The sequence below is a fragment of the Coturnix japonica genome, chromosome 3 (assembly GCF_001577835.2).
Source record: "Coturnix japonica isolate 7356 chromosome 3, Coturnix japonica 2.1, whole genome shotgun sequence".
NCBI lineage: Eukaryota > Metazoa > Chordata > Aves > Galliformes > Phasianidae > Coturnix > Coturnix japonica.
The window spans coordinates 32,601,209-32,623,096 of NC_029518.1; the positions used below are offsets into that span (position 1 = coordinate 32,601,209).

General features: G+C 33.9%; 1 protein-coding gene across 1 annotated transcript in view; it reads right to left on the reverse strand.

Annotated features, from left to right (window-relative positions):
* FMN2 (formin 2) overlaps positions 1-21,888 on the reverse strand; it is a 133,077-nt gene that overhangs the window by 33,521 nt on the left and 77,668 nt on the right. Inside the window, 7 exon segments of the mRNA XM_015857765.2 lie at positions 6,728-6,820; positions 15,644-15,764; positions 15,933-15,992; positions 17,486-17,632; positions 18,369-18,429; positions 18,431-18,496; positions 18,647-18,738. Coding sequence (XP_015713251.1) covers positions 6,728-6,820; positions 15,644-15,764; positions 15,933-15,992; positions 17,486-17,632; positions 18,369-18,429; positions 18,431-18,496; positions 18,647-18,738 — 640 coding nt within the window.

Consider the following 21,888-nt stretch of genomic DNA (forward strand, 5'->3'; position numbering starts at 1 on the left):
ATTTATAGTTACTTCAATCAATTGCACTTCATAACGGCATTACACAACAGGGACAAGTCAAATTATTTGCTGCTCCACAGATCACAACTAAAATCCACAGTCATACCAATGATCAACAATGGTCTAAAAAAACAACAACAACAACAAAAATCCCCAAACAAACAAAAAAATCACCCCAAACCCAAACAACTTTGTAAATAAAAGACTCCATGAAAGGAGTATAGAGTCCTATAACCAATCATTAAATCATCTGAGTTGGAAGGGACCTTTGAATGTCATCTGATCCAAAACGCCTGCAATGAAGGGGGATGCCTATGACTACCAGCAGGTTGCTCTAACCTCAAGTGCCTCCAAGAAAGGGGCATCCAGCACCTCTGAACAACCTGTTGCAGTGCATCTCTACCTTCACCATAAAAATAACTATAATAAAAATAATAACAGTAAGAAAATTAGCAAAAATTAGCAAAAGTCCTGCCTAGTACTCAAAGCACATTTCAAGATGTGAATTTCCTCTATATTTCATCTTTCATTCCATCTCAGGCAGCAGTCTGGTAAACAAATAATTTGTTACCCTTTAAAAGATGGAATCTACTTTCCACTGAAGCGAGGTGAAGCCAGGCCAGCAGTGTTGTTCTTTTTCCAGGTGGATCTTTCCACCTCCCCAGGGCTGAGAAAGGGAGAAGGCAATGAAGCACCTCTGCCCAGGTCAGAGGTATCACTGGCAAGGGAAGGGACCCAGATCCAAGGCTACTAATCTATTATACTCTAATTTAACTGTATTTAGAGACTATTCACTCTAATGTTCTTAAATGTCATATTCAAAGAAGTAAAATACATCGTAGTTCATATGTAGCTTTGACCACCTCACTCCATGCTACTGATTCTAAAATGTTACACTACAGAAATGTTCCAGGAGGTCAGGACTAGTCACTAACCAGATTGCTTGTACCTATCAAACCAAAAACTAAATACATGTTATTAGGTATGCAGGAGGTTTCAGGTCTAATTTAAAAGCAAGGATGTCCAGCTGCTAGCCTGATCTCTCAACCATGAGAGATCACCCAATGCAGGAACTAAACCTAAGTTAAGTTTCAATGTCTCTATTTTAATTTAACATCCCAACAACTACATGGTAAGCATTCCTGATTTTATAGAAGGGGTGATTTTGAACCCTGTCTACAATGTTTCCAGTATTCCGCTGCACCCATTCATACTGCTTTCGGTGCGAATGACCTGTATCATGTTTTTATGACTAATACATATCATCCTCCTGCCAACTAATGCCAAAAAAAAACTTTTTTACTCTTTAATACAGTGTTTAGTGTTGCAAATACACCATAATCTAAATTAGGATTATTATGTCCTAATCAATGAAGGTGCTGAAACCTGAGTTGGGGCCAAGTTTATACAATACTAAGGTAAAAGTACATTTCAGCACTAAGATGTCAGTGTGAGATTAAAAAAAAATACTTTCAGAACTCAATGAAAATGTTTTAAATGCTCTTTCAATAATCCAATGAAAAAATAAATACTAACAAAAATGTAGATGTTAATTGAACTAGTTAAAATTTTATCTCTATATTAGTGAATGCATGTTGCTCTCTCTGTATTTAATCAAAGAATTACTCTAATTAAAAAAATTGTCTGAATAATGAGTGTATTTTGATGGCATTATTTAAAGTGAATACCTCCGTATAAATTACACAGTATCCAACCCATGGACTCTCTGTGCATTTCTGTTTTGTTTGCTTTAAAGAAAAACTAAAGCATTACTTTTTATTTATTCCTAATGATCTTAGTCATATTTTCTCAGTTATTTTTAGGGGAAAAAAAAGTTGATGCAGTGGTATCCCTTGAATTAATCAAATTATTCAAACAGTTGAAGAAAAAGAAAACTTCAAAATCAATCATTCTGTGCTAGAGTAATATTAATTCTGGCAATTTCTAACAGCATTCATTTCACAGTCTTCTGGAGCCAGAAACTGAATCCAGTCATCCAAAACTCATTCTGATTATTTAGTTTTACTCACAGTACATCATCTGGTGATGTACAGCCTTTTGTTGCTTGACCTAAAAGAGAAGGTTATGGCCAACTAACTGGTTGCAGCTATAGAGATAAATACAACACAGTTAGTGATTTATACATTCATTTACTATATGTTTGGAAACCAGATTCCTGGCAAAATGGTTACAGACAGTTCAATCAAAAGCACAATTTTAGCATCTTTATTCTGTAAGGTCATAAGGATGTGGCTAAAACTCAGGCCTGGAGAACAGTCTGGAGTCCAGCAGGATAAAATCTGTGACTGTAACTTGCTGACAACTGTAAGAATTTTGTCAAGACTAGAAGGAGACAAAGGCTGAATGGTCACCCAAACATACAACTACAGCAGATTTATTTATTTATTTATTCCTGGATTTAGACTAACTAGCTAATCATCTGAAAATCATTTTTACTCCTTCTTATATGCAATGCATTCTATCCTTAAAATATCCTATAACATAATACTGAAAAAAAAAAAATAAATCTAAAATTAATGACACCTTATTCAGAAACTAAAACAATCCCTTCCCCAGATTTCAAGTCTAAAACATCTGCACAATTTATAGAATCATAGTTGTAAATCTGTGATTTGAACATACTTCTTCTTCTCAGGTCCCAAACCAGACTGACTGACTTGTCTGAGGGAGCAGTGGCTGCAGCCTCCTATCAGAAGTTTCCTGCCTTATCAGGCTGAGAAGAATGTACAGCCTAGCTGGAGTCCTAAAAGCAAACATCTAAGGACTGCTTCTCACTGCAAAGTTAACCACAGTTAAAACCTGTGGATTGGGATTCGTTTGTGATCCAAAAGCAAATGCATTTTCAAACAGTTTTTTCCTCTGTGATCTCTGTTATTCAAACTGCAATAACTTTTGTGGACTGACTTGTGGAAAGAAACATTCAGTGAAGTTTGCACTCCTATACTGAGGAGATATAAACAGTACTTATTAATTTCTGACAATTTGGTCTGAATAACGTTTCACTTAAAAAGGACTATCTCTGAATACTAGTATAAATTTTAAATAAGCAGTTAGAAGTAAGTAATAAAGAAAATACTTTTAGAAAGTTCTTTATAATATTACATTTTTCTTTTAAATTTCCTGTTTGCAAGTGGGTTTTTGTTGTTGTTGTTATTTTAAAGCCATGTACCTACAGAGAATCTCAGGAGAAATTACCAATATTTAAATTTGAGAATAACAATTTTTTGACCAATAGTTTACTATGTGTGGTTCCAAAAAGGTGATAGAAAACATAGGAGAACAGAGAGGTTTCCCTAGGAGGTTCTGATACACACAGACCCTCAGAAACTACATGTATAGAGATGGAACAGATTTTTATTTTCTGTTAAATAGATCGAATACTTAGCTTATTTTGATGAATATGCTGACACATTTAGACTACTGACTGGGACAGCAAGGTAAATGCTAGGCAGCCTCAGCTATATATGCTGTTAACATTTTGATTTAAAAGCTTATGACTCTGAACACATGCCTTACTTCATCCCCTTCTTTATCCTTTGAAAGGAATAATTTCCCATTAGTCAGCTAGAAGAACAATCATTTTTGCCTCTAGTGACTCTAATGAATGTGTTAACCTTTTTTATTAATACATCAATAGCAACAATCAGCTAGACCATTTAGAGTAAAACTTAATTTGAAGTTACATAACCACCATGCCATACAGTAACTATCCAGCTTTTCTATCTCCTTGCCAGGAATATTTAATTCAATGTCCAAGTATTTTTGCCCACAATAAATCCATTTTCCATTTTAACTGCAAGTTTAGCAACAAGTTTAAGTGACTAACTATCTACTTTGAACTTTTGGGTCCCATTATGCACACAAGTTATCTACTCTGAAAAGACACCATATAAACATGCCAAATTATTCATCCTTATGAAAAATGTTTTTCATCTGAATTATAAGTTAAAACTTTTCTGACTTTAGAGAAACTGGAACTTGAAAAGATAAAACTTCAAGCTTAGTGAGTTTTTTTTTTTTCTTCCCAGAGCATATGTTATATAAACACAAATCCCTAAAAGGTGCCAAGAATTGTCCCTCTGTTTTTCTAAATGATCATGTGTGCAGTCTAGCTGAAAAGACTCATCGATTATGTCTACATAAACAACAAAAGCCCTTAGAAAAAATATCTAGATCAAAAGCCTGTCAAACACTGAACAGGAAAGAGAAATCCTGCTTTAAACATGGCCTCTTTCAAGTCTGAATTCAATCCCATGAAGTAAAAACAAAGGATTTCATAATGAAAGGTATTTAGAATTACTTTTTTTTTTTTTTTTTTTTTTTTGGAACTTAACCAGAGATTCCTTTTTTCTTATATGTTAACCTTTGTCTTTCTTACGTTGTGATAGAATACTAAAAAAGTAATCCTCAAATTTTTAAACAATGTATAATTTTTGTTAGACACAATTAATTGCATTCACAATGCACATTTCCAATTATTTCAATTAAAAAAGCAATCAATACTTTTACTGACATTATAGATTTCCCCCTAGCAATGCTCTAGCAAGATCCACTAATAACACAGCAAAGCTCTTCGTGGATAAGATGCACTGCTGCATATTTCTTCTCATTTTCCTCATTACATTACTATAGCTTTTACTCTATCATTACCCTCTCTAAGTCACAGTCAAAAAAAAGCTAAAATACAAAGTAAAAGCAGTACATATGTGATGTAATATAAGCCCCATATATGATTTGCTTTTTTTTTTTTTTTTTTTTAAGACATGTTGTGTGATTTCTTTATATCATTAGTCATCTGTTTAAGAGTAGCTCAGGATTTGATAGCTCCCTAGCTACAGTGATAATATAAATTTAACAAAATACGTGGTATAAGTTTGTATCACTAGTTGCATATCAACTGTACAGTGAGAATACAGTTTTAACATACAAAGGTCACTCCGAAGGGAATGTTTACTAATAATTTCTATGGAAACAAAAACAGATACAAAAAGCTCAATAACACCATTGGCTGGAGAAAATCCTCAGCTACAAAAAACTGTTTTTCAGCACAATCATTACCAGTAGATGGGCATTTTTTGCCAGTGATGAACAAGAGTCTGAACGTTGTACTACACCAACATAGATGGCCCACTGTCACTTCTGCTGAAATTCACCACCCATTATTTCACTGTGCTCACATCTACTGTTTGGTCTCCATAAGCATTCAGCAAGTGTCAATGAATGTCACTGGGTGCAATTGTTTCTCCTTAGAGGAATTCAGTGACACCAGTGCTTGCTTGATATGAGCTTCCATGTCACTCGCCATTTTGTCAGACTGCCTCTCTGCTGCCATCTGTCATATGGCAAGCAAGTTTAATGGAACATTGGTGGGAAGGTTCAACCTCTACTGCCATGCTTCCAGGATCTGCCTTTGACTTCATGGGCCAACAGAATAAATTAGGAGGCATTGCTTTCTGAGAAGTCCTTGTAGTTCCATATCTAGTCATGCAGGACATAGCGCTGTTTGCCAGATTTGACAGATGGATAGTTTGTCTCAGGAAGCATCAATTTACATATATAGATCAAAACAGTGTTTCTGCAATACTCATATAAATAACTGTAAATCCACTGTAGTTAGGAAACTGGTAGCACATACTGATACATACTGAAATTTATATTTCTTTTTCTTACATATTTGGACAGATGATCATCTTGGACATTCTAATTAAGAATAAATAAATGCATACCTGCCTGGTCTGTCAAACATCATACACAAACAGTTAATAATGATTTCTTTCTTACACGTTGTCACAGATCTAGGCTAATGTATTACTGAGAGCTAGAGCTATGTTGAGTAATCAGAAGAAACTCACTTTTCACATAAATCACCTGGATCAGAAGGGGACAGACATCTTCTATTACAAAAAATGTCATCAAAACAGAAGAACCAGTAATGTGAACAAGAACGCTAAAACAACATTGATTTGCTTATCAGGCCACTGCCACTCTAACACATTCAACTCCAAATTGTATCAGAAATTGAACTGGTCAACACAGAATATACTCTTTCAGTGAAGTATTTCAAGAGACATAGTGATGTGCTATTAGTCAAAAATTAAATTTATCCATACTTCCTATCTTCCTACCATTTAGCCAAAGAAGAGTCGAGTAAAACATTGTCTATTCATTTTTAAAGTGTTTTTTGTTGTTGTATTTTTTATTCCTTCTAGTCCTCAGGATGCCAGCTCATCATGGATACTTAAATCTTTTCTTGCATTTTCCACTTAGCCCATCCAAGTATTTCATATGTATTTGCCTTATATCTGGAAGAAAACTTCAACTGCTTTTGCTGAACTTACAGCATGTTTTTGGCACATCTAAAGGAATTATCTCTTTGGAAAGAAATTAATGACACAGATCCAGCTTCAATAATTTTTCAAGGAACAAAGGTTGTAAAATTGTTTTCTACTGGAATGCTGAACTTATCAGATCACGTACTTGAGCCAATAGCATTTGTCTTTGCTGTCATGCAAAAGAAAATGAGTCACCTACATTACAACAGAATCATTTTGTAAATCTTTTAGAACTGTGTGGCATCTGATTAAACTAATCCACATCTTTCTATGATGCCAAAATAAACAGTCTCTTTCCCACAATGTATAAACATTGTTCCCATAACTTGTCTTTGAAATGTCATGAAAAGGTTAAGTGACGTTTCATTATTTACCTTGACTAATGAATTGCTCCATGCTGTCTTTGAAAGGCTGTAGGTGCTCTTCTAGTGATAGCTGATAAACTTTTGCTGCTTCTGTCTCACATACTGAAATTGAAATAACAGATTAGTTTAGTAACAGCACATCATAGTATGTGTCTGCATGTTGAAATAAAACACATTCTTCAATTAATTTATACTTAGTGAAATCACTGGAATATGTTCCATGCACTACTTCAAGTGTGAACTCTATGATAATATATTCAGGAACAGCTATGCCATAATCAAATCTTTTTGATCAAAATGTAACAATAAATCATGGCCAGCATAACTGTTAATTTAAATGAATAGTAGCAAGATTACTAAATACACTGAATTATTTTGAAGGAGAAAGACAAATTAAAGGGGCTGAAAGATGTAGGAATAAAATTATGACCTCTGATTTCAGGTCATGTTCATCTATGTGGACTTAAGTGACAGTACCTCAATGAAAATGAAGTTCAGGTGGAAAACCAGCACCAACCACTAGGAGAAATTTTAATTACAGAATCATAGTACATAAAACTCAGATAAGGGCTTGATATTTGCTGAAACCACTGATGTGGTTAACTATCTTGCTTTGTTTGAAAATAACCTAGAAAATTACTGAAGTTCAAGAACATGACAGTATAGCTATCATAGCTTGAATTCTGTAAGAGATCTTGCTGGAGGACAGTTTGGTTATTACTTCATCAGCATAGCTGAACCCCAAAGTATCCCCCACAAATTTGTCACCAGTGAGGTGGCATTGCCATGTTCTCACAGACAATCCAAAGTAATTCCATCTGGAGCAACAAAAGATACTAATTCAGGAGAATGGCTCTGCCTCAAAAAATCCAATCAAAGTATTTACTCTGATAGTTCTTTCAAAGAAACAGGATTGGTACTGTGCTTTTGCATACAGAAGAATGATTACATTAAAAAAAAATAATGAAGCAGCAGAATTATCATAATAATTATCATAATTATCTCCTTTAAATATTAAAAATACATAGAATGGCATTCATATAAATATATACAGAACAGAATTACAGTCTGGTTTAGATTAGAAATAATAGATAAGATTAGATCTAATTATCTTAGATTAATTATTTTATCTAGAAACGTGAAATATTTACAAAAATACCAGAATTTTAAAAAAGAAAAAAAATACTTATCAGGTCGTTCTAAGCAATCATGAATTTTTAACCTGTACTAACATTTCTTGGTTTCAGAAACAGATGAATGATATATTGAAAAGATCATGGTGGTGGTATCGCAATTTAAGATAATGATCCAGAGGTTCATTCCCTATGGCAAATGAGCCCAATGTAGGTCTCCACTTAGTCATTCAAGCTAACGTACGAAAAATGTAAACAGATAATGAGGTAGTCACATTACTCTTTTGTATTCCATTAGCTGAGCAAATTGATTCACCTTTACTAGACTCTAGTCTAGTCTCCTATTTCTGGAACTTTTTTTTTTTTTTTTTTTTAAAAGAATGCAGCATTAGATCTCAGAAAATGTTTGATTGTATTTTCTCATAGCTGTGATTAAATCAAAGGCAACTAGTGATACTGATTTTAAAATACAAATACATAGAGACTCATTCAAATAAAATAATCAGCAAGTCTAAACAAGCAAAGTTAGGGTGATACTAAAAATTTCAATCTCATTTTTATTTAGCTTAAAAAGCAATGGAAGTACAAGTATATTTTTAGAAAGCAAAACAAAATTTAAAATGAAAATATTCCTATAAGTGAGTAGGGCTACTTATGAAGAATTTTAGTATATACACACACTCAAACGTGCAAGCAAGTGACACAGTTATATGCTAAACTAAATATAAAAATTCAGTGACTGCCATCTGTGAAGCATTTCTAAGAATGGAGAAGTCTATGATTTTAGAAAGGAACTGAACAGAAACTGTACCTTTGATAAATAAATACTACTGATCAGTTTAGAACCTGAATACAGTGATTCATTTTTCCTTCTCTTTTATGATGCCTTCCTTTGCTATTTTTAAAGATTTTGGGGGGGGGGGGGGGGGAGGGGAAGTGTGTTGATAATTTTTTTTAAAAAAAAACAACAAACAACTGCTTAATTCGTTCTAAAAATACTTTCACAAATAGCAAAAATACAAGCATGATCCAAATGCTCTCTAACCATTTCTAAGGTTCTTAAATGTTAGCCAGCACATCTGAAATACGGGAAGGAATTCAAAACGACCTTTTTCATACAATAATGGCTAGAATAAAGCTGGAATAATTATGTACTATTCTGAAAATAAGTAACTAAATAAATAAATTTGATGGTTGTATTTTTCCTATTCTTTTCTCCTGTTCAATAATATGTGATAGTTGAAAGACACACCAGAAACAGTCACAAATTTAATATCACTTCCATTTCATACCTTTTCAAAAACACTGAAATTGTTTTTCACAGAACAATTAAAATGTTTTACTCTCCGGATTTAATGACTATACCTCCAAATATCTCAGCTGATTTGGAAGAAAAACATCTTATAAAAATATATGCTCAAAAATAAAATAAAAAAAAAAAAAAATCTGAAGCCTATGCCATACCAATACTCTGAAGCAGTCCTCTTTCAAAGACCAGAAGAAAATACAAGGATATACCATCCTTTGTATTCAACTCTCTATGGGCTATGGCAAAGGAAAACATGTAATATTGTTGGAAGAAATGTATTATCTTCAACCATTTGCATACTGAAAGCCCTTCCATAGTTGATTTGTTCATATAAGTGGGGTGGAGGAAAGGAAGTAGAGCTAATTATGTCTTTGTTTCTCTAGTTTGCTTTTTATTTATTTCTACACAAAAGGAAAAATAAAAATAAAAAAATAATAAAAAATAAAAAAAACAGTGATATTTGAAGAGCAGCTATTCAGGTTTGTTTCTGACCCTATTCCTGGACTACAAATTATGTGCAAGTAACTTTAAAAAAAATAAAAAATAAAAAATAAAATAAAAAAATCCTCTTTCTTGCTTTGTAGGAAGATACTATATATAATATCTGATTAAAAAATAAAAATAAAAAGAGAGGGAAATGCTATTCCTGTTACAATACCCAACCCATAATCTGCCAGTTTTGAGACAGCCTGTGTTCAAAATTAATGAAGAACCCAGCTGAGTTAAATAATTAACAGTCCTGTTAGCTCCAAGATTCCTTATTTTCCAGAGCACCAAGTTTGGAATCACAGCCTCCCTGCACAACCTGTTTGTTAGAGCACTCATTTATCATGTCTTGCAATTTGTCACCAGAGTATAAAATTCCTTTATTTGGATGAAGTATTGTTATTCCTCACTGTAACCAAAGGAATTTTAAAGTGCTCATCACATGAAAGGAACGTAAAACACTGGACAGTTACCAGTATTTCTGCCCAAGTGTAGGAATACGATACTGAATAAATATGTCAGAAGTGTATTTAATAACTTCTAAGAAATGTGAACGTGAAACATGCATGAAAAAAAATGTGAAAATGCCAGAGTATTCTGTCTCTATTTCCACCCCCGGCCAGTGTTATATACAAGCATAACATCACTCCAATGAAGCAGATCCCCTAAACACCTCAGATATCAAAGGACTAATTTGGCAAGGTAGATTTGCTGCAATAAGTTTACAAAAGTTTTGTCAGAAACAAATGTTCATCTGTTTTTTGAGTTCGATCAAGTTACATCAAAACTTGCTCTGTTACTATCTGTATTCTCACAGCTTCCTTCATTTTTTACTCAAGCAGAAATGTGAGAAACAGAAGGACAGGTAGTTCATTTAATTAAAGAAGATTTTAAATTTTAATATAATGCACAAATGGAATGGCCTTTAAGGCATCCTAAATGAGAATCAGTAGACAGGCATAAATGCCAAGCACTGGGTAGGAACTTACCCCAAAAACCGGTATTGCCCAAACAGGAACAAAGAAGGATAAGAAGGACAAGAACCTAATATTGCTTTATACAGCAAAGGTTTCAGTTACCTTGGCTACCCAGTCTACATGCACTTACCATATTTATACATTCTGACTTTGTACATTCTTATTCATACATTCTAAAGGTTGGTAAAGGCAGAGACATCTCTTTCTCAGCCTTCCAAACAGTTATTAACATATAAGCAATATTCAAAAAATGAACTGATGTTTGTCAGGGTATTTGGGCTAACCACACCTAAGACCACATATTTACCTAACAGAAGTCCTACAGAATTCAGATGCATTTTTAAGACACTATAGTTTACGGTACTTGGTAGAACAAGCTGTGCTAAGACTTAGAAGACTATTTGTTTTTAAGATTTTAAGGATGTTTTGAAATTATGTCCCTGATTTTCAGAGGTTTTCAGAACTCAAAGTCCCACAGGACATTCGCCTGAGTCCAACTTATCTGAAAAGCGTATAACAGCATAACCGCTATTTTCACAACATCCTCAGTGACTTCATCTTTCTTAGAGCTGCAACCTGTGACTTTAAAAGAAAGTTTAGACTTTATCAAAGGAGAATACTAGCCTCATCAACATAAACTGACAAATTCAGCCATAAGTACAGAAACAACTCTTTTTTCTTTTCTTTTTTTTTCTTCCTTTTTTTTTTTCCCCCCCTTTTATTTATTTTTTTTTAAATTGTAAAGACTTAGAAGAACTACCAAGTCTTCAAGGGATTCCACAGATAGCTCCTTGTTTGGAGCTTTAAGGACAGTAAAATATGACTCACAGATTGACTGAAAGCCTGGCTTTAGTTTACATCTGGTTTAGGTTTAGGAGTCTCCATGCTGTGTAGCTGCCACAATTAACCCGTTCAGTAACAGCTGAACAAACAGCTAGAATTTTTGGATGCACACTGCTAATGAATAGGCAGAAGTAGATTTAATTTGGCTAAGGCAATAGTTGCTTCTGTAAAGGTAAATTAAACAGATAACAAAAGGATTTAGCCTGCAAGCATTAATGGAAGATTTAACAGTGGACACAATCTCATTTTATAAGGTCAGCACAACTGCCAACATCTAATGTTTAACAGATCATTATGCAAATAAAAATGGTAAAGAACTAAAGCATATCTACTACCTCATATCTCTCAGTCCCATCTTGACAATGCCCCAGATTCAGTTACAAGTCTTTCTACTGCACAAAATCAAACTTTCAGTTCTCTGATTGCCACAGCAGGTATTAGATGTGTAACTTCCATTGCTACACAGCCAAGCTGCTGCTTAACAATTTATGAACACTTTCAGTCATGTTTATTTCAAACCAAAGAGACACTGGAGCCATACTGCCTACCTTCTTAGAGATGGAAACTTCTCAATGACTTGTTAGCACTCATGGTAAGAAGCATTACTACAAAAATAATACTTAAATCATGAAAATAATATTATTACTTGTAATTAGCTTTCAGTCAAAGATATTAAGCATTACAATACTGTGGCATATAAATCAGCACTGACTGGCTCCATTTTATAGCAGTCTAATACACAGCATTATTTTTCTTTTCAACATTCCACTAGTCAAATTTTTTTTCTTCCTGACATTGTTTCCAATTGTATTTTAGCTGAGTTTCAGTGAAAATTTTGCAGTAAATAACAATAGATTAACTGGATTATGATTTGCAAAAATAACTATTGTAAAGCTAAAATGCTAACAAGCAGCCAAAGAACAGCTTTCAAACTGTCTTAATTTGCCGTAAGTGCTTCACGAGTAACTATCACTGCCATTTTAGTGTCCTAGCTATGTTCTGAAGAACTTCATGGGCCATAAATCCAGTATTCTGATAAATCACAACTGTGCATCTGTATGCTAGTACTGAATACACAACACAGGTCCTAATCATCAAGAGTCATGCAACATTCTTGTTATCCTGGTTACCTAACCTTGGTGAGTTGATTTAAGTCATGTGACAAGTGCTAGAGTTTTGTCCCTGGAATGACATAAGAACAGTCATTGCTTGGAGTGACTGCATCAGGAAACACTGCTGAAAGCCAGGAGAGATCAAAAGCAGATCAAGTTGCTCAAACAAACTATATGTCACTGAAGCTCAGAGGACTGAATTAAGAATCCTGGAAAGCTGTGAAATCTGGGAGCAACAGATGGAGTCAAACTCACTTGGTTTGTGAACAAAAAGCTTTACCTGTTCTTTGGTCTTTTATTTCTTAACAGTAACATACCATATTAACTTTAACCCTGGGGTGTATTTTACCTAAAAACAGCAACAAAGTCTGAATAATCTGCAAGAAGGATGTTGCATGGCTAGAATAACTTCTGCTGCACTATTTTAGATGACTTACAACTTAGCTGACATGTAAATTTCTGCATTATTAATCCTGAAACAGGTACGCACTGTGTCTTAGGCGTGCAGTATTCACAAAACTTTAATATGTACAAGAGTTTTGACAATATAAAAAAAAAAAACAAAAAACAAAAAAAAAGAAAACATCCAAGTTACTTTTCTTAAGAAAACCAGCATAGCTCCATTAATACAGTCATAAGCTCTAGCTCTGAACCGTGAAAGAGGATGACATATTTTTGCAGAATTATAAAGATGACTTATATCTATACACACCGTGTTTGTTATTGACATATTTATATGGAAAAATATAGCATTTATAGGTTGAACTATTTAATTAATGTTACAAAACAATTCTCCATAATAACCTTCCTCTAACTTGTGGTGGTGTTCTATTTTTGTTGTATTTATTTGTAATTCCCAAAAGGATCCCTTCATGAACATTTTTACAAAGTGTGATCTCTGTGCACAGTCTGCAAGGTATTTGAAACTAACCTACCCTTAAAGCCATGATAGAGCCAGTAATGTCTATATACATATTTTCAGTGATTACATTAAACAAACAAGGATGTAAACAAACAAAACAAGAAAAGGTGAAATCCTCTTATAAAATATTTCACCTGAACACAGACGAAAATCAGGTCATAGCTACAGCCCACATCTAGAACTGGAATGCAATCATAGGCATCTTGTTTCCCTCTCTAGGTTTGGTAATAACCAGTCTTTCTTGGGAATACTCAATACTACTTTTATTTTCAATGGCTTCAAAAAGTGAGGATCATATTTAGAATTCTGTTATAACTTGCTCAGTGTCTTAAGCTCCGTTCCTGCTCAGTCATTTAATGAGACACCTACTAGATCCTCAAGTGATAATGTTCCACATATACAGTAGTATATCTGGCAGTGTACTTGAAATAAATGAAAAAGGGAACCTACTTTGAAGACATTTAAGCATTCAGATAACATTTGTATTATTTTAAAAAGACCAACACTCAATTTGGCTAAGCTGTCTCTCTGAACGTATTACAGCTAAACAATTGGAATATGCAGAAATTTTAGTGAATCCTCTTCCAATCAGTGCTTTCTTTAAAGCAGTTCATTTTGAATTCAAGGTGACACACTTCTTTGAAATAGAGACATCAAAAAGCATTTGGCATCACTCAGAGCTGATAAGGAAGCCATAAGATTTTTATTTTATATCCAGAAGAGGATGTAAAAGAGGGCCAAAGCTATTTCCTGAAAACACTTTTCCCAAAGGGAGCAGGGAGTCATGATGTCTGCATCTATTCTTCAGTTTCATTAACTAGAGAACAAAATGACAATGGAGATTCAAGCCTAAGGGCTGGGTCTGGAAGCACAGAAAGAATTTGCCTGAAGTCTTGTGGTAGAGTGAAGCATGTAATTTCCATTTTCACAGAAAGCTGTCTTTGATCACTACACAGTGTAGATTTATTCCACAAGAGATTTATGTCTGTGTGCAAATTTCAACCTTGATCTAAAAATATTTAAGCCTTTGTCCATATAATTATACTTTTGGTGAACTTGTGAAGGGTAATGTCCGCATCCCTAGAAGTTCTTAAACACGTGCCTGAATTCAAGTACTTCTCCTAAATCAAAGCTAAGCATCTTTCTCCCCTGTTTGTAAGATCAGAATTTGCCCCTCAGATAATCTGAAAGTTCCAAGAGCTATAGAAATATTTTTTCTTACAGATGAACTGTAGGATTCTTCATAGAATCATAATCACAGAATCATAGAATGGCCTGGATTGAAAAGGAACACAATGACTATCTAGTTTCAACTGCCCCCCACCATTATGCAGGGTTGCCAACTACTAGACCAGGCGGCCCAAAGCCACATCTAGCCTGGCCTTGAATGCCTCCAAGGATGGGGCATCCACAACCCCCCTGGGCAACCTGTTCTAGTATGCCACCACTTCAGGGCAGCAGCTGGATGCTGCTTCAGTTTGCTCTTCAGAAGCACAATAAGTGATCTTGAAGTAACTTTAAATTTTACTCCTAAATATTTAAAACATTTTTTAAAGAAAACATCTGAATAGGAAGTTTGATAAGGGCAAGAAGAGAAGATCAGATTTTATTTTGTGACAGTGTCAAGTTTTTGTTTTAATACAGAACCTTTCATTCTAGGTTATTAAGGGACTAATGGTTTACTATGCCGTTCCATGCTATCTAGACTCCTGGCATTCAAAACCATTCAAAACAGTCAATAAATATCTTTTCACAGTTTGATTTGAATTGTTCTCTTCACAATTTAGCACAATGGAATATACCTACCTAGTCTGATGGAGACCTTTAACAAAAAATATTGACGATTGTGGATGTTGCTGGCTAACATTTTCACAAACTCTTAAGTTAAACTTAGTGCTTAGTCCCCAGAGCTAGTAAGAAAAAGTGCTATACATGTTCTTTAAAGAACTCCAGCAAACGTTTTTTTGTTGTTTTTTTTTTGTTCTAGCTCTGAGACTATAAGATTTTACCTAATTGGTTTGATGCTATGTATTTTAGCAACCTCTTTGAAGTTATATTGTCATATAATTTTTTAAAGCAATAGAAAAAAGTAATATCAGATACACATTGGAAATACATAATTAACACTTAATCTAACCAGTACCTCGCAAATCTTTCTTCATTTTGCGGAGATCCTTTTGAAAGTCTTCAAACTTCAGCTGTGAAGCCTGAAAGAGATCTTGTGGCTCTGGAAGAGGAAAGATGCATTGCTCTTTTCCAGCATCCTGACAACAACACAAATATGAAGTTAAGTAGTGTTCATTATTTTTATTTTGTTAAATATACACAAATGACATGTGTGCATTTTCTTATCTTAGCCAGCTGAAATGCAAATTTAGTAAGCTGATTTTTGATCTTTGGTTTAAAAAAAAGCAAACTTTATCCTCACTCACCTCATCAAAATTACGCAAATAGTATGAGACAATATAAGACAGAAGACTTCTGCTGTTGTCCTGTGTAGAAGAGAAAATGGTTGTTGTATTATTAAGACTCCCCGGGGGGCGGGGGAGGGTGGGGGAAGTTCATTCAAGTCTCTCTTAGAGTCACACATAGAAAATATTTTGTTTTTGTGAGTCTTCTATTTATTTATTTGGGGGAAGAGTAAGGGTGGGGGGCGGGGAAAGGGGCAGGGAAGACTTTTCACAAACACAAGCAAACAAGAACAACAAAAAACACCCTGAAAACTATGAAACAATCATTAAAAATAGTAACAGAAACATATATTGTAACACTTGCATAAGCCATTATTGATTTCAGAAACATAGCTGATTGTAAACTGAATCTTTGCATTTAAAATTTCTGAATAAGGGAAAAGAGAAACTGATTCCACGCTGGTGTATACAACTTTCCTGAGTAACATTCAGAACTTTTTGATCATCTGTAACTAAACATTTAATAAAAAATTAGTTATTATTCTAAAACACTTTTGGCTTTGTTGAGGAAACTACTTTCTTATTTCCCATTTATAATGAAACTTCAACAAGAAATCTTTGACTTGGAGAGGACTTTAAATAAAATTATGTTTCAGGTGGAAAAATATAAGAACTTTTCCAACTGAACAAGCAACAAGTGAATTTAAAAAGTATTTTAAAATTGGAAGGTTAGTGCTCACAATATTTGAGTCACCCAATCAAATCTAATGTGCCTAAATATTCAACTAAGATCTGAAAGTGGTGATCTATCTAGAGTTAATAGTGAAATCATAAGGTTTTACTACAGCCCTAGACATGCTGTACTATGGCATCATTCACATCATCACTGCCTTGGCTTACTGCAGGAACAGACACACCAGAATGGACTTCCTTTAAAAGAAAGTAGCTGACATGCATAAAGCTAGCTTACTCATGTTATCTAATGCAACAGCTAAAACATGTCTATCTAGGGAAACAAGCTCTTCTTTTTCTACCACTATCAAAAGAGCAGAACCCGATAATCACAGAATAATAAAATTATAGGTGTTTGGAAAGGACCTCTAGTCAAAACTCTCTGCTGGAAAAGGTTCTCTAGAGTACATTGTAAAAGATATTGAGTATCTCCAGAGGAGTCAACACAACTTCTCTGGGCAGCCTATTCTAGTGATCTTTAACCTTCATAGTAGAGAAATTTTTCATCATGTTCATATAGAACTTCTCGTGTTCTAGTTTGTGCTCTTGTTGCCTTTTTTTTCTGGGCACTGGTTAGGAGCCTGGCCGCACCCACTATAGACATTTATAAGAATCTCCAAGCTGAACAGTCCCAGGTCTCATAGTCTTTACTCGCAAGGGAGATACTCTATTCTCCTGAAAGATTCACTGGACTAATTTGGGGCCAAACTGAAGTCTTAAGAATTAAGAATTTCCTTTGATATGCCTTTCTAAATTACACACTGTTCATTTTAAATTGAAAGAGTGATTTGTGGAAGTATTTTAATATTTTAAGGCCAACAGGAAATCTCAAATCAACTTACACTGCTCTTGACATCTTTCAGTTTTGGCAGGATATCTAGTCCAAACCCATCAGCCTGTCCTCGTGTTCTATTTCCACCATTCATGTAATTCCCAAAGGCAAGAACCAAACCTAAGACCTGCATAACTCCTGGCCCATTTTTCAGTGTCTACAAAAGAGAACAGAAATAGATGTACACAAAAGATGTGGAATATTATTAATACCTTGTAAATGGAAAACCTTACCTGCAAAACCGTTATTAATTTATATGTAATATGTATATACATGTCTATATATGTTATATGTAAATACTATGTAACGTTAATATCATTAATGAACATGATTTATGTAAATAGAAAACAGCATATTATAGGAGGTGATCCTTTAGGAAAAAGAAAACATATTTCCTTACATGGTGCTGGTGTGAATTATATTTAATTTAGAAGAGGGTTTTGCAATAAATCCTTAAAACACCCATTGAAACACCTATTTAAAAAACAAACAGAACCTTAAGAATTAAAACAAAATATTAAAAATAGCTATGAAAATACTGACAAAATCTGCATGTTAAAGCTACATTATTCTGCTCTGGAAATGAATTACACAGTTATTATAAAGAGGAAAGATTTTGCTTTAACAAACAGAAAAGGTGCATTCTCTTCCCAAGACTGATACACGTTTATAGCAACAATATGGTATAGTTCAGTCCCAAAAGTTAATCTGAAAATTTGCTTTGATGTTGAAGTGAAGTACAATCATAAAATGTCCTATACTGCAGGACTGCTATCCTTCAGATGTAATGAGTACTCAGAGTAAATAAAGAAAAAACTTTTGAAATACGAGTATAAATTAACAAGATTAAATATAAAAAATGTAGCTCCAGGTCTTTATGGAACACAACCTACCTCACACAGTTTCTGTAATAATTCAAGTTTGCGATGGATTGAACTAATGCTTTCTGAAAATTGACTGAAACAAGATGCAAAATACTCGTTCTGAAAAGTTGGGAATTAGAGAGAGTTCATAGAGGAACCTGTGGAAATTCATAGAGAAATGATTACAGGTTTCAGAGATTGTTTTAATCTGTTTTGCTTTCATTAATATAATCTACAGCTAGTTTACAGTAGCATGCAACATTTTCTGAAGTGAATAAAACTATATTATTTTCTAAGTATGTTCTTACTGTTCTGGTTTATCCAAAGACTTAGCATTTTCTTTTTCCTTAGACGCCTTGCTGTGCTTTTCTATTTTTTCTAATTCATCTGATTGTGCTCTCTGAAATAAAGAAATAAAGTAATTAAAAAGTGCAACCCAAGTGTTGCTTAAAAACCTAGTCTAAAAACACAAATGGATATGCCCTTATCAGTAATCTTGTTTATACATTTTTCTTGTCTTTCCAGCACCTTCTTACAGTGAAATTACTAAATCCATTGAGTGACTTTAAGTGGAATTGCATAAAATAGAAATGAGAACTTCCTTATTATGTTATTGACTGCTGATAATATGCAAAAGATAAAACAATCATTCAAACCAGACATCAAGAAAATGGTCTTCACCTCCACTTCCTATTCTTTGGCTATTTATAAAGTAATTGGATCAAGAACTTCATTCCCGAATTGCATTTTTCTTTCCAAAGATCTAGAGTTGTGTTTGAATGCAGTCTGGTCCTTGAATTCATTTAAATAATTACTACTAAAAAACAACAACAACAAAACCAGACAATAAACAAAATCAAAACCAGGCTGGATGTGACGAGATGATCATTATGGTCCTTTTCAACCCAGGATATTCTACGATTCTACAAACTAAAATGAAAATATGTTTGTATTGTTTATTGCAACTAAAACCTTATTTTGTACTTGGTATAAGCCATAGAACAATAATGATTAGTTGAACTATCATACATGAGAACTACTATGTGTGCATGTGTTTACATATATATGGAATAGAATTATATTCATTCTTTATCTTAATTAGTCTATATTAATAACTGTAAGCAACTATATGTAAACTGTCTAGATCATTGGAGGACTCTGTGGTATGCGGCACTATCTTGTTCTTCAGTGTTCTAATCAAAAGAGCTTCACTTCTTTTCCTGTTCCATACTGTAAAATCAAACAGCATGGAATGGAATAAAAAGTGGAATGGAAACTTCTTCTAACTCTATTTTTAACATTTGTGTTTGTTTTCCAAAACAGATTCAAATTAAGTATCTGTGCAAGAGTGAAAGAAAAAGCAACAAATATATATACATTCATCTCTTTAGGAAGATAAGCTACATACATTATTGAACTTCACCCCAGAACTCAACAGCAGCTATGGAAAACAACATTCTAACTACTTAATGCCAAAGCACTATGAATGCATCTACATTCTCTTTCAAGATTTTGCACAACTAATGTAACATTTAGCAAACTACCTAAGATCATACTGCCATAGCTCCATCAGCAATTTGAAACTAGCAAGTGAGATTTGGACAGTTCTTCTGAGACTGTTAAACATCTCATGAGGAAAGGGAAAATGCTCTTGTGAAATCAAAAGATGAAAAAAGAAAAGTCAGCACAAAACAAAGTTTCTCTAATCAACTCAAATCTAGAAATGACTGCAACACTACATATCCTAGTATGTACCCAGGATTCCTGTTGATATTCTTCAAGGTTCATCTTCTTTAAGGCAGGTTATTCTACTCTATGAAGTGCTTTAAAAGTATAGGAGTAGTAATATTGCTAACAACTTTTTCCCCTCAGCAGTAAACTTTTCTTCTTAACACTATGATAGAATATAATAGAAGCAGTATCTGTTTTGCAGAATCATAACATAGGTAAGGTGTGAAGTAACCTCTGGAGATAATCTAGTCCAACATTCTAGCAGAGGCAACTAAAGCAGTCTCTCAATACTGCATCCAATTCAGTTTTGGCTAACACCAAGGATGGAGACTTCCACACCAGCTCACATACTATTCTCCATCACTTCTGTCAAAAGAGAAGCCATTTAGTACATCTTAAAAGCTGTTAATCTGATTGCTGAACAACTTTTTGAATGCTAACATTTTTATTTCCTTCAATTTTAGTGGTTATATAACTATATGCACAGAACAAAATAGTGTAACATTTCATTTTTTCTCAATTTGCTCAATTTTGTTTTTACCATATATGAAATCAAATAGCATAAATCTCATGATCCACAGTGTTTGCTGAAAAAACATTGAGGATGCTGAACAATGACCACCTAGGAAGAAGATCTGAATCTTAGGGCAGAGCACAGGCAAGTACTGCAAACTTCTGGTTACCTTTTTCTCTTACAAAAGGCATTTGGAAGTTTATGAAAGCATTGCCTCTACTTTTTTTAAATGAGGAGACAGAGCTGACAACATAACAGGAGTCAAATTAAGAAAAGTATATGCATTTGAATTTTTGATATAAAGAAATCTGAACGGAACAAGTGCCAAAACAATCATTTGATGCAACTTAACATTTTTATACATTCATTTTCTCAAAACCGAAGATATAAGCAGGAACAGGCCTTAGTCAGACCTGATTTCATGATGTAGCATTTTTAGCTGGTAGGAGGCCACCTGCTTTCAAGGTAAACATCCATTTTTCTGCAAATGATTGTATTTCTCATCACAATCAATATAGTCTACCATAGATAGTGAATTGATAGCTCTGTTCAGAGTTTTACTTGCCTTCTTCCTCTCTAAATTGACTTGCTACCTAAAAGCACAGCTCTTAAGGAATTTCTGGAACATAATTCCTCATAGCCAACTAAGAAAAAAAAAGTCAACATTTTTTAGTATAATGTGAAAAATATATCATCAGTGTTATTAAGTTAAAAAGAAACAAATACTTTTTCAGTGCTAAAACAGCAAAATGTTATACAACTCAAAGCTAAACTGTGAAGAAACTATTTACACCAAACCAGAGTTCTTTGTTCATCAAGCAGATACCTCCAGTTAAAACAGTTTTATTTATTTCTCTGCGATAATGCAGAGAAAATGAGAACACTGGGGTATTTTGGGGATAGTATCTATGAAAAATCACATTAAAGAAACTGCTCTGCATATTGTTCTGTCTACATTTATGTTGTCTAAACACATGTTGACAATCAACTGTGTATTAAACATAGTGCGCAGACAAAACTACACAACCATATGCAACTGAGACTTCACCATATAGTATTGCTGTAACAAAGTCTTTCTCACTAGCAACCAGTTAATATTATTAAATAAATACCCATCTTGGGTCATTGGTGGGTTGTGGGTATCTTCATTTTAAAAAAGTAACTAATATGTTTACAGTAACTTTGTGGTTAAAGAAGACTTCAAATCTTCAGTAAACAGGAATTGAGTCCCTGAGACTGTGGCTTTTGAAATTAGGGTGTGTTTAGGTTTGGAGACTGCCCAAATTTCATTCACATTTAAGAAAT